Source organism: Physcomitrium patens, chromosome 24, assembly GCF_059467195.1.
Source record: "Physcomitrium patens ecotype Gransden chromosome 24, ASM5946719v1, whole genome shotgun sequence".
Taxonomy (NCBI): Eukaryota; Viridiplantae; Streptophyta; class Bryopsida; order Funariales; family Funariaceae; genus Physcomitrium; species Physcomitrium patens.
Window position 1 is genome coordinate 3,835,530 of NC_143433.1, and position 13,075 is coordinate 3,848,604.

The 13,075-nt window shown below is 26.8% G+C and overlaps 1 protein-coding gene across 15 annotated transcripts; it reads right to left on the minus strand.

Annotated features, from left to right (window-relative positions):
* Positions 1-4,620: 4,620 nt before the first annotated feature.
* Positions 4,621-6,251, minus strand: LOC112276395 (uncharacterized). 15 transcript variants are annotated; one of them, XR_016500529.1, is made up of 3 exons: positions 6,020-6,251; positions 5,374-5,661; positions 4,621-5,168 (listed from the first exon to the last, which is right to left on the minus strand). XR_016500529.1 is itself a non-coding variant. In XM_073531120.2 (3 exons), the coding sequence occupies exon 3, from the start codon at positions 5,139-5,141 to the stop codon at positions 4,788-4,790; it is 354 nt and encodes a 117-aa protein (XP_073387221.1). In that variant the 5' UTR covers positions 5,142-5,168; positions 5,476-5,626; positions 6,176-6,251; the 3' UTR covers positions 4,621-4,787. The 15 variants fall into 15 exon arrangements, 13 of the variants coding, with proteins under 13 accessions (XP_073387221.1, XP_090103097.1, XP_090103096.1 ...); XR_016500528.1 differs by having other exon boundaries at positions 5,374-5,728; XM_073531120.2 differs by having other exon boundaries at positions 5,476-5,626; positions 6,176-6,251.
* Positions 6,252-13,075: the final 6,824 nt, after the last annotated feature.

Here is a 13,075-nt window from a genome sequence, read left to right on the forward strand (position 1 = left end):
TATATATATATATATATATATATATATAAAGAGAGAGAAAAAAAAGAAAGAAAAAAGTTAAAGCTACACCTTCTTCTTGCCATCTCATGATTGATTTTGTCTATTACACATTTTTATTCCTAATTTTCAATTCCATGTCCTCATTCTCCTCCCTCGTTCAAAGTCCTCTATTCTAAAAATCCCCCCTCCCTTCTCCTTCTTCATCCTTTGTCTCTGTTTCTATCCTTCATTCCTTCTTTCATATTTCTATTTCTTTCTCTTGTTCCTTGTCTTCCATCCTAAATCCCCCCCTATCCTTAAAAATAGACTTCTTATGAAACTCTATTTAGTGAAAGATAGTAGATGTGGAGGTATTGCAAGGATTTTTTTTTTTTTTTTTTTTTTTTTTTTTTCCTCCTTTAATATAATAATAAGTCGTTATTATTATTGGACCTTGGCTACCATGGACAAGGGAGGGAGGGAGGTTGCAAAGTAGAAGAGAAGGATAGAGGGAGTGTGTAGAAGAACCGATCTCAAGCTCTAAATAAGAGAAAGGTAGGGGAGAAGATTTGAAACAAGGAAGAAAGGATGGAAATGAAGACATAGAACTAAGAACATGTGATAGATGAAATCAATCATGAGATGGCAAAGAGAGGAAGTGGATGTTTCTTTAATAATATAAGAATATAACTTTTAAAATCCATATATATATATATATATATATATTAATAAAATCATATATTTTAATTTTTAATTTTTTGTATATATTGATCTTCTTAAGAATTAGCTTAAATTTTTATTTTTAATATCCTATAAGAAGACTTGACATTATTATTATAATCTTAATTTGCATAAAATAGAGGTTGCAATCTAATCAACCATAGATTTAATGTTTATAAAATTGCATGGAAATTTATTTTTTGATAGATCATATAGACTTTAAAAAAATACACCTAGATTTAATAATAATAAAGACTAATTAAATTTAATAAATTTGACATATATACGATTGATTTTAGAATTAAAAATATAATTCATTAAATTTACTTAATTTTATAGGTTTAATTTAAATAGAATAATTTATGATTAAAAAATAAAATATAAAAAAATAATTATAAATTCATAATATCTAGAATAAATACAAAAATTATATATTTAATATTTAATAAAATTTAAAATTACCATTAAATATAATAAATATATAGATAAATAAATAAATAAAATACATATAATTTTTTATAAAAAAAATAATATAATTTTATTAATTTTTTTATATTTATAATATTTAAAATTTTTATCAAAATAAAATTATAGATATTATCTATCTATATATATATATATATATATATATATACAAAATTATATTTTTAAAATAATTCTTCATGGATAGAACATTTTATTATTAAAAGTTATACTTTTGTTTGTTTCATCATGTAAAATTCAATCTTCCTATGATTTAATATAATAATTTATATACAAAATTATATATTAAAAATTCATAAATTATTTTATTTCAAAAGTATATTTTTATATGTTTTATTAAGAATTTCTAATTTATTTTTTTATCACCAAAAGAACATATTTTATTTTTGTTTTTAAAATATAAAAATAATATAGATATCATATATTAATATTCATAGATATCTTAAGGATAAAAAAATAAATTTATATTTTAGTATTTCTAATTTTTCTATCAATGATTATTAAAATTAGATTAAAATTAATTTTATTTTTTAAAAATAAAATTAATTAGGTTATAATTAATTTAAAAAATGAAATTAATTAGGTTAAATTAAAAATAAAATTAATTAGATTAAAATTAAGTTAAATACAATTATATATATATATATATATATATTTTAAATTAAAAACTTAAAATTTCTAAGAAGTAACTATAAAACTATTTATTTTACAGTATAATTTCTAAGAAGTAACTATATATATTTAATTTTTTGGTTTATTATTTATTAATCTTTAGAAGGTGTTTACTACATAGGTGCATCCATAAACTCTTCAAAGAATGTAATAAAATCAATAAATACCTATTTTTATAAATTCTTGTAAATTTATGATATTGTATTAAAACAAGGGCATATTTAGTGTCTTCCAAAAGCTTGCAAAAGAAAAAAAAAAATTTAAAAAGGAAGAAAAATTCTACAATATCAAATTTGGTAATTGATCTTAGAATTTTTAAATATTATAAATAAAAAAACAATCAAAGAAAAAATTATTATTTTTACTAGTTTATTAATTTTTTAAAAATCTGATTTTTGACTATATTTTTAATAAAATGAATATATTTTTTTTATTTTCCATTTTATAAGTATACAAGAGGCATTAGAGTGATTCCATATTAAATTGTCAAAAGAATTACAATAATAAGGAGGTCAAATGGCAAAGTAACCTTAGATTAGATTTATATTGGAAGTCTTAGGTAGCATTAAATAATAATTGTTTTTCTAGTGTTTTGTATTAGACCACCATGTTTTATTTAAAATCGTCCTAGCAATTTTATATTATTTATACAATGGTATAACTTGATTGTATCTCTTTGTTAAAATTTAGCAATTAAAAATATTTAGATTCAAATATATTTTATATTTTAAAAAACATATTAATTATAAAGATAAATGAAATCTAAAATCTATACCTTAAATTTCAAATCTTAAAGTTTAAATTTTGTATCTTATATCTTATTTTCTAAAAGTTTAAAATCTAAATTCTGTGAATTGGATTGTTATGCTAGACAAATTTTATTGTATTAGATAAGCGGTTACTATAAATAATATAAGGTTGTTATATTATATATAAAGCTATAGGATTAAAATCTTACATGTGGTTAGATTTTTTAGGTTAGATTCAAGAAATCATGTTAGATTAAATTTTAATTAAATACAAGTAGAATTAAAATTAATAGTAGAAATCTTTCTATTAATTTATTTTGGTTTTAATACAATGATTGAAGACATGTGAGGTTTCTAATTGTATCCATCAAGATCTTTCAACTCATACTGGAATGTAAACAATTTTTTTTTAAATTAGATAAATTTTCCATAGATGTTATAAGTTCTTTTATGTTATTGCATCCATCTATTATTATTGTATGTAGTAATTTCAACTTATCAATTGATGGTAGAAGTTTCTCCAATAGTTGACATTAGTCCAAATCTAATAATTAAAGACTTTTTAGGTTTCTAATTGTATCATGAAAGAATGCAAATGAAGCTCTTTTAAAATTCTTGTTTTATGTTAGGTTACTATGTTCTATTTTAAAATTATTATAATAAATTTCACATCATTTATAAAATAATAAAGCTTCATTGTATTTCTCTATAATTATCTAACAATTGAAAGTTTTAATATCTTATTATTATTATTATTATTATTATTATTATTTTAATATAAATAATGGTTTTTTTGTTGAAAAAATATATTAGTTTTAAATTTATATGCAATCTAAGCTTTATAAATTAAATTAAAAATCTTAAATTTTGAATTTCATATCTTATATCTTATCTTCTAAAAATTCATAATCTAAATTTTTCAAGTTGCTTTTTTATAGTAGACAAACTTTGTTGTATTAGATATAATATTCTTAAAATAGATATATGATTGTTATATTAGATGCAAGGCAATAAGGTTAAGTTTTTAAGAGTAGTTGGACTTTACAAGTTGGATTTAAAGTAATCATGTTATATTACAATATAATAAAATATAAATCAAAATTCTAATTATTAAATCAAAATATTAATATATTGCATAAATTATAATTATTGATAAAAATAAATCTAACAAGCATATAATATAGGTAAATAAAGAATATTTTAAGAATAAAATTTTATATAATTAATAATTAATAATTTTGAATTTTTCTTTAAAAATCATTGATAATAATATATACTTTTATTTAGAATCATTAATTATCTAATATATAATTTTAAAAATTAAAATCACAATTAATTTTAAGTAATTTAGAAAAATTGATTCTTTCAAAGAATTAAAATATTTATTTCTTTATCTTTTAACTAATATTTTAACTAGTATTTTGAAGGAAGTAAGATTACAAATATTTTATTCATAGGCAACCAATTGGTCAAAATTCTTCAAGTATTGGTAAAAAAGGTGTAAACTTAAAGGCGTGAGATTTTACAAATAAATAAATAAATCAATAAATAAATACTTTTATTATTAATAAGACAAGATGAAAAACTTAGGATTTATTCAAATAAGCTAGTGGAAGAAGACAATAAGATTTTCTGTTCATCCAATGTCTAAAAAAGTTAGGATTTATTAAAATATACTAGTGGAAGAAGCCAATAGGATTTTCTATTCATCCAATACATGATATCAATTGGGTTATAATACTAAAATCCATATTCATGTTCTTTAACTATCATGTATCATTTACTTTTTTACTATTTGACAAGCATCATAATTATACATTTTATCTTGTTTTGTATTTAATTTAATTTTTTTATAAATTCTATTTTATTTTATTTTTATGAAAAAATAAAACAAAATAAAACAAAGTACAAAAAATCTATGTTTCTAACACATATTTAACTTCTTCCATATGCTCTTTCTTTTTCTTCACATGCCCCTTGCAAACACACCAATACAAAAATAAATAAATAAACATGATTTTAGACAATTCTTTTTTACAATTCTTTTATATTTGAAAACATTCATTGCACTACCTGCAATGACAATGTACAAAAATAAATGCATCAGCAGTCTTTGATACAAAATCATTAACACAAATTCATCAATATAATAGCATAAACACAAACCAACTTTTCCTGGAAGATTTAGGTACTCGAAGTGCCCGGTTTTGGTTTAGTGTCCGGTTTTAATTTGCTGAACCATTCTTTCCAACTTGGTTTCTTCAGTCTGGAATTTCTGAACTCGCACCCAAATTTTCCTGTCTTCTCATCCTTGACCAGTACAATAGTACCGAATTCAAGAATTTCGTCGTAGGATATTTCCACGGTTTCATCCTTACTTCCAGTAGCCGCCATGTATGTTCGATAAGTAGCATTAGTATTCACATCAATCTTGTGATGCCCATAAGGTCCCAACTCAGCAATCGCGCGGAACGCTCCTGCATTCCCTTCATTCAAAGTGAATTTTGTTGTCGTACTGTTGGTAATCTGCGTTTTCATCGTAGCTGATGGAGAGCTATCACCGAACTGTATAAGCATTTGAATATTGTTAATGAAAAGGCAACTGTGATATGTCTTTCAAATCAAGTCGGAATGTAATCCAATCACTAGGATCGATGGTTGTGATTTCCATTCACATCAACTGTAACTAAAACAATCCTTCTGCTGTTGAGAACGAACTTAACACATTGGTTTCTTACTTCCGAAGGCACGAATGCACATCCACGCATACCTCGTATTTGTTGAAGCACCATATTCAACACGTTCACGGGAATTTCGGAAAACAAAATTATGCCGATGTTCCAGGTCGACCAAGAGGAAAAAAGTTTCACACCTTTACAACACCTTTGCTTTTCTGAAAGAATTCGCGCCCGGCTCCTGCGGAAGAAGTTTCAAGTGGCAATTACAGGGCCCGGGGTTGCACAAAATCCGATGAACTGCAGCTTGAAAGGTGCCTGAGGATGATATTATCACCAAAAACTCTTCTGCACATCCCAAAGTGAAACCAGCGTATCCGCTGCTGAAATTTCCAGGATTATCTTCAGTAGAGTGTTCAGAAAACCTACATTTCTTTCCTTTAATCGAAACTTTTTCCACAAGCACGACAAAAATCAGCTAAAAATGAAAAAACAAAACAAAACAAGGATAGTAGGATTCCAAACAAGAGTTGCGCAGACAAATCCTTGTACACTAAATTTCAAAGACGATCCGAACTGTCACAAGTCTGGTAAGACAGGGCCTACTGTTCCTTCTACAGTACATAGGAACTCGGAAGACCGGAGCAAGACTAATTGCCATAATCTACACTCACTTACCGAAGCAGCTCAAATTCAGGCTTAACACCAAGCGTTGCAGACACTAAGAAGACGGGACTGTACCTGACGTAACTTCTTCTCGGAATCGAGGGTTTCCGAAGTGCGAAAGAGCTCTAAACCCAACATCAACTTCAACAAGAAAGCTAGCAGACCAAGACAAATGCAAGTCGTTACAACACACGAGAAATTTGATAGCGAAACTGCTGCAAAGCAACACACCTTAACAGACACGCTCATAAAGCACAACGATTCCGGTGCTTCTCTCAACCCTCACAACCCTGCAGAGTCGCTTGCTTGCTTCACAATAGTTTGATCTGATCTTTCGCAACTGTAGTCACTGTCGCATCGTACAGCACCTCCAGGTGGAAAAGCCCGAAATCAGGGCCCAGCCTTAAAATATAAATATGTTCGATTCTCACTGACATCCGGATTTCCTACCCTGTATTTTTTTTTTTTTTTTTTCCTTCTTTTATTCATTTTTTAAAACTTACACGGCACGGAAGCAGCGGTAAATCATGTGCCAGGTACATCGGACATCATTCACGTTTCATTGTCGGGATTTGAATTGTCTGCCAATAACTACTAGAAGATTTCATAACTCAACAAAATTAGAGTTTTGAAACGTACCAAATATCATATCTTATCTAGTAATTGCTGTGAGCTTTTATGTATCTCTAAAATCAAAGAAATCAAACCAATTTATTTGCCAATCTTACTATGTAATTAGTGCAAAATTTTACAAATTTTTTTCATTATAAAATTAATAAAAATCATTAGACCTAATATTTATATATATAAACTTATTATAGAAAGTTTTTTTTTTTTTTTTTTTTTTCTTTAGTAGATAAAATAATTTATAATTATTACTTGATGCTTTGTCATAGACATACATATTTACGTAGATAAGAAGTATTAGGTAGAAGATAAATATACTTAGATTTGATATTATCTTATGGCAAAGCTTCTTAGAAGATGCATAGACATGTATTTGACTTTATGCATGTTTATAGATGATTGGTAGGTTAGAAATTAAGCCAACAAGTTAGCCATGTGTCACACGTGTGAATAACTTGTGGTATAAGTTAATAATGTGGCACACATATAGGAAACTTGTCTTGCAAGTTAAGACACATGTCTTGCAAATTGGACACATGTTGGAGGTCCTATGACATGTTGCCACATAGCTCTTAGTTGATAGTATATATGGAAGCAAGAGCAAAGCCTTCGTTACTCTTGTCAATGTCTTTTTAGTCTTTTGTCTTATTTTAAGGTTTTTTAGTCGTCTTGTCTTTGATAATAGCCATTCCAATTTCAATACTATATTAGTTTTGAGTAATTATCTAATCATTTTGAATTATACAAGAATATATTGAGTTCTTCAAGATTCATGTCCTTAGTAGTTTGACAAGAATCTCAACTCATTCTTCTTGTATTGTTTTTAGAAGTAAATGAATTACCCCACTTCTATTATTGTATTTTGAAGATTATAGACTACTTACTTTCAATCTAACATTTTAGTTTCTTAAGAATGATTTCTTCTTTTAAAAAAGTGAACTACCTTTTTTTGTAGAAATTTTTATTTGATATTAGAGGTTGTAAATCACTCTCCTTTAATTTGACTTATAGATTTGTTTGAGTTGTCTATAGAAGAAAAAATTATGGATTTTAATCTCAGTAGAAGTAAAAATAGATTTTTAACCATTGCAGATCTACACGAGCTTGTCAACACTCTTCAGGTTAAAATCTTATATATTTCTAAAGTCATCAATGATGGTAGTATTCCAATACCTATGGAAGAAGTTAACAATTAAGTTTAAAGCCTATGTTACGAAGTTGTGCAATTGAAAAAAGCAAGTAGATTAAGTTTACAACTAAATCTAAGATGTCTTGCTACTACAAGTATAAGAGAGGCAAAGATAAGCCAAAGAAGTTTGATAGAATAAGTTTGAAGTTTTGAGGAATTTTACAATAGGTAAATTTCTATTTGAGGTTATATCCTACTCAATATATTAATGGATTTACTCAAGTTGGATTCAAAAATGCACTTCTCTTTTGAAGTACTCTATCTTGATTTACATATTTGATGAAAAAGATTTACAACTACTATATGATTTAAATTCATCCTTGAAAGTCTTCATCGCCATATTTAAAAAAAATGACCAAGAAAGAATAGTAGGGACCAAACTTGTATCTTTATGACAAGGATCACATTCAACCACCATATATATTCCTTAACTCCAAAACCTTGCTTACTACATGGATTGAAATGACAAGCCCCTTATTAATCAATTTCAATATGGATTAAAAGATAATGTCAAAGATTTATTATTGATGATGTTTAGAGTGAACTTATTGAAGTAATTTATTGCTAAAGCCATTAGATGCAACAATTGACTCTTTAAAAGAAGCCTAGAATAAATATTTGATTAGAAATGTATAAGTCCAGTCATGGTGATACTTTTTTAGTTTTCAAAAATATCCATTCAAGTTAGAGCCTATGAAAATTGATACAATATATTTTAAATTTCTTTTTAAGTAAAAAAGACTTGTTGTTGTTAAAAAGGTTTTTATCTATATTAAAGAAAATCCAAGCATACTATTCAACATTATCCAAAGAAGTAATATAATTACAAAATGAGGAGCTTGGTTGCCAAAAAAGACATTGTGTTGGAAAATAAGTTTTTCTAACTACAATAGAAACCATACAATTGGAATCTTGTATGATACCTAATAAAAGTCATATTTTTTCTTCAGATCCTTCATCTTGTTTCACAATAGAAGTTTGTTTAGGACCAAACAATTATCAAGTCTTAGTCTTATTAGATTCAAGAACCTCATCTTGTTTAACAAACAAAGACTTTGTCAAAAAACAAGAAACATCCTTAATTAAAAAAACCAAATCTATGCATGTAGAAATAATAGATGATTGTTTATTATCTTTAGGAGATGTTATCTATGAAATTGTTCTTTTAGATGCAAAAATTAGTGAGAATAATAGTTTAATAATATTTAATATAATTAAATCTTCTTTTAATTTAATTATTTTAAGATTATTGTAACTAAAAAAATATAACCTTCAAATAGATTAGATTTCTTATAATTTTGATTTTTTTCTTAATTTAATCTAGGATTTTATTAATATAGTAGAAATCCATAAATTCAATACATCCAAACTCTTATTGAAAGGTGCAAGAGCTTTTATGCTGCAAAAAAAAAGATCAACTTTTACTATATATACTACACGTATTTTTTATGAAGAAAAGATTTTAAATAGCATTCTAAGCCAACACTAAGATTATCAAGATATTATTTAAAAAAATAATATAGATATTCTTCTAAAGCATCATATTTATGATTATTTCATTGATCTTCAAGAAGGAATTCAATAACTATTTTGACCAATCTATAGTTTATCACAAAACCAATTGGCTGCACTTAAGAAATACATTTATAAGAACTTGGCTAAAAACTTCATATACCATTCTAAATCTCGAATATAAGCTTATATCTTATTTGTGAAGAAAAAATATAGATCTCTATGAATATATGTGTACTATCAAAGATTCAAGAAGATCACTATCAAGAATTCATATCCTCTACTTTTGATTTCAAGACTTCTTGATTAATTCAATCAAACAAAGATCTATACACAAATAGATCTACAAAGAGCATACTATGTAGTACACATTAAAAAAAGAGATAAATAAAAAACTATATTTTGAATCAGGTATAGATATTTCAAATATAATGATCCACTATTTGGACTCACAAATGCACTAGCTACTTTTTATGAATTTTTTAATGACTTTATCATTTGTTATATAAATGATGTCTTAATCTACTCTAAGAACATTAAAGAGTATGAATTTCATATTTGTTATGTGTTACAAAAACTAAAATGTGTAAGATTATATGCCAAGATGAAAAAGTGTGTACTTCACACTACTTAAGTTTATTCATTATAATACTTCATTTTAAATGATGGCCTAATGATGGATCCTAAGAAGGTTCAATCTAGCATAGATTGGAAGATTTTAAAAATTATTAGAGTTATGCAATGTCTTTTTGAGATTTGTCAATTATTACCTAATCTTCATCAAGAATTGTTCTCAAATTGTGGCTCCACTTGTACATCTAATTTGCAAAGACAAACTTGAGTGGAGCAAAGAACCTAAAGCAGCTTTTGAATGCTAAAAAATAATATTTATTTCTACACTAATGTTATATTGTGTTGAATTTTTTAAGGCATTCTTCATAGAAATGGATGTATCAAACTTTACTGTAGATGTTATTTTTTCACGAATGAAAGAAGATGACAAGCTAATACCAAATTTTTTTAATATCAATTTTAATTATGAGATCCAAAAAAAAAACTTCTTGTAATTATGGATTCATTTCAAGAATGACATTATTATCTAGAAGGTACTTTTAGTCAAGTCATTGTATGTACAGATCACAAGAATATCAAATACTTCAAGTTTGCAAGTATTTTGAATCATTGCCAAGCCCATTGGAGTATATTCTTATCAAGATTTGATTTTAAGATTACTTATCAATCCAAAAAATAAGAAGGTTTGTTAGACACTCTTTTTAGATATTCTTATTTTTCACCAAAAAAAAGAGATGCACCTTTTGATCAACAAAGAGCAATTTTCTTGAAGTCAAAGTATTTTCATCTTTGAGCAATAAAATCAATGTTAATTATTGATTCAATCTTTTTTAAGTAAATTCAATCGAATATGTCCTTTGATCTTTTATTAATAATATTAAAAATATATTTTTTAAGTCACATATTATTTTTAAATTTAAATTTAAGAATAATCTATTTTATATTGAGAGATGATAATATATTTCAAAAGATAAAGTATAATTACGTACTCTTCAAGATTGTTGTGTTTTTCCAACAATCAAATATTTTGGATATAACAAAACTTTGAAGCTAATATTTAGAAATTTATGGTGGCTTCAAGTGTAGATGTCAAGGACAAGAACTTGATAAAAATAAATAAATAAATAAAACTTCTCTCAAAGAAAGATAAAAAAATAGAAATAATTCAATATGTATATTAAGAAAGAATCTGAAATGGCTATTGCCAAAAGATAAGAAAACTAGAGACCCTTGAAACTACACTAGAAGCAAGAAAAGAGTTCACAAGAGTGAAGAGGGCTTCATTCTTGTCTCTATATATACTATCTAATTAGGTGTACATGGCGATGTTCTATAGGACCTTCAATATGTATTGACTTTGTAGGACACATGCCTTGACTTACAAGGTAAGTTTTCTTATATGTGGGCCAAATAGTTAGCTTGGTCTTCAAACTAACAATATGTGTGGCACATGGCCAACTTGTTGACTACGTTTCTAATCCAAAAATTCAATTAAAAACACCTATAAAGTCAAAACATCTAAGAAGCTTCTATAGTAAATATTATAGAATTAACTTACTTTTATCTACTTATACATATAATTAGTGGCTTATATGCGTATGTAAGTGACATTATCCTCACTTCTAGGAACGAGTTCCACGAGGAGCAGTCATTATATGTTGAAGAAATCTATGATGCGACAAATTATATTCTCCACATACTCTGATCTTGGTTCTCTTTGAAGATGATTGATAGGGCCTCTCAACCATCGATAGTATCTCATACCAGGGCAGAAAGACCACCTAGTTATTTGATCGTTGTTGAGGCCTTCATAACTTCCTTCCTTTATAAGGAAGGTTTCTTTTAGAAGGAAGGTTTTCATCTTAATTTTAATGAATGTCATCGATGAAAAGCCTCCATTACCTTTGTTGCATTTGTAAGATTCTTTACTAGCTCCCATGTGCATTCACTATTATCATATCCACGCTAGTGGACAAAATATTCCAATTTATTTCGGCGCCGCCTTGAATCTAAGACTTCTTCCACTTCTAACTCTTTATTATTGTTCACTTCTATAGGAGGAGGTGGAGCTTGTCTTCTTTTTGGTATGTCTACTATCTTGTATGGTTCAAGAAGAGACTCGTGGAATACTCAATAGATTTTCATTGACTCTGGTAGGTATAAACGATATTCAATTGGATTGATTTGTATAAAAATAAAAAATGGTCTTAGCCTTTGATAGTCTAACTTGTCACAAAGACGAGTGGTCTTGATATTGCGACCAAGTAACTATACCTTGTTACCTATGTGGAATGGTAGTTGTTCCTTTTGATAGACATTTGCATTGACCTTTTATTCTTCTTGAGCTTCTTTTAACTATACCTTTATCGTTGCATGTAGCTCTAACAAATGATTTGCTAAATCTTTTGCTGCAAGATTATCAACTTTTGAAAAGTCAAAAGTATCAAGTTGTGGATGATAACCATAATTGGCAAAAAAAGGTGTTTATTTTGTAGAAGAATGTACCATGTTATTATAAATAAACTCCGCTAATGGCAAAAGAGTTATCCAATCATCTTATTGGTAGTTGATGGTACATCTTAAATACTACTCCAAAACTTGATTAACATGCTCCGTTTGTCCATCAATTTGAGGATGGAATGTCGAAGATAGTTTTATATCTACTTTTAGAATCTTAAAAAGAGCTCGCCAAAATCTTGATATAAATTGAGTTCCCTTCTCTGATATAATATTCTTAGGTAATCCATGATAGCAATAGATATTGTCAAGAAAGAACTTAGTTGTTTCTTCACTTGTGATGCATTTTATACATGGTACAAAATATGCCATCTCGGTAAAATGATCTACTATCACGAACATAAAGTCATAAGAACCTGAGATTGGAAGATTCGTGATGAAATCCATAGAAATAAAAGACCATAGTTGTTCTGAAATAGATAATGGCTGAAAAAGTCCATAAGATCAATGATGAGGAGTTTTTGATCTTGAGCAAACATGAAAAGATTATACAAAATCTTTGACTGCTTTCCACATTTGGGGCCACCAAAAGTCCATGGATATTAATTCCAAAGTTTTATTGTACCCAAAATATCTTGCTGCTGGAAAGTATTGACAAAATTGAAAAACTTGTAATCGAGTTTTACCTTCTGGAATATATAGGTGTCTCTCAAAATATAGTAGATTCTTCTTGAATTCAAACTTGGAAGTATCATAAGACTTTGAAGGATTTT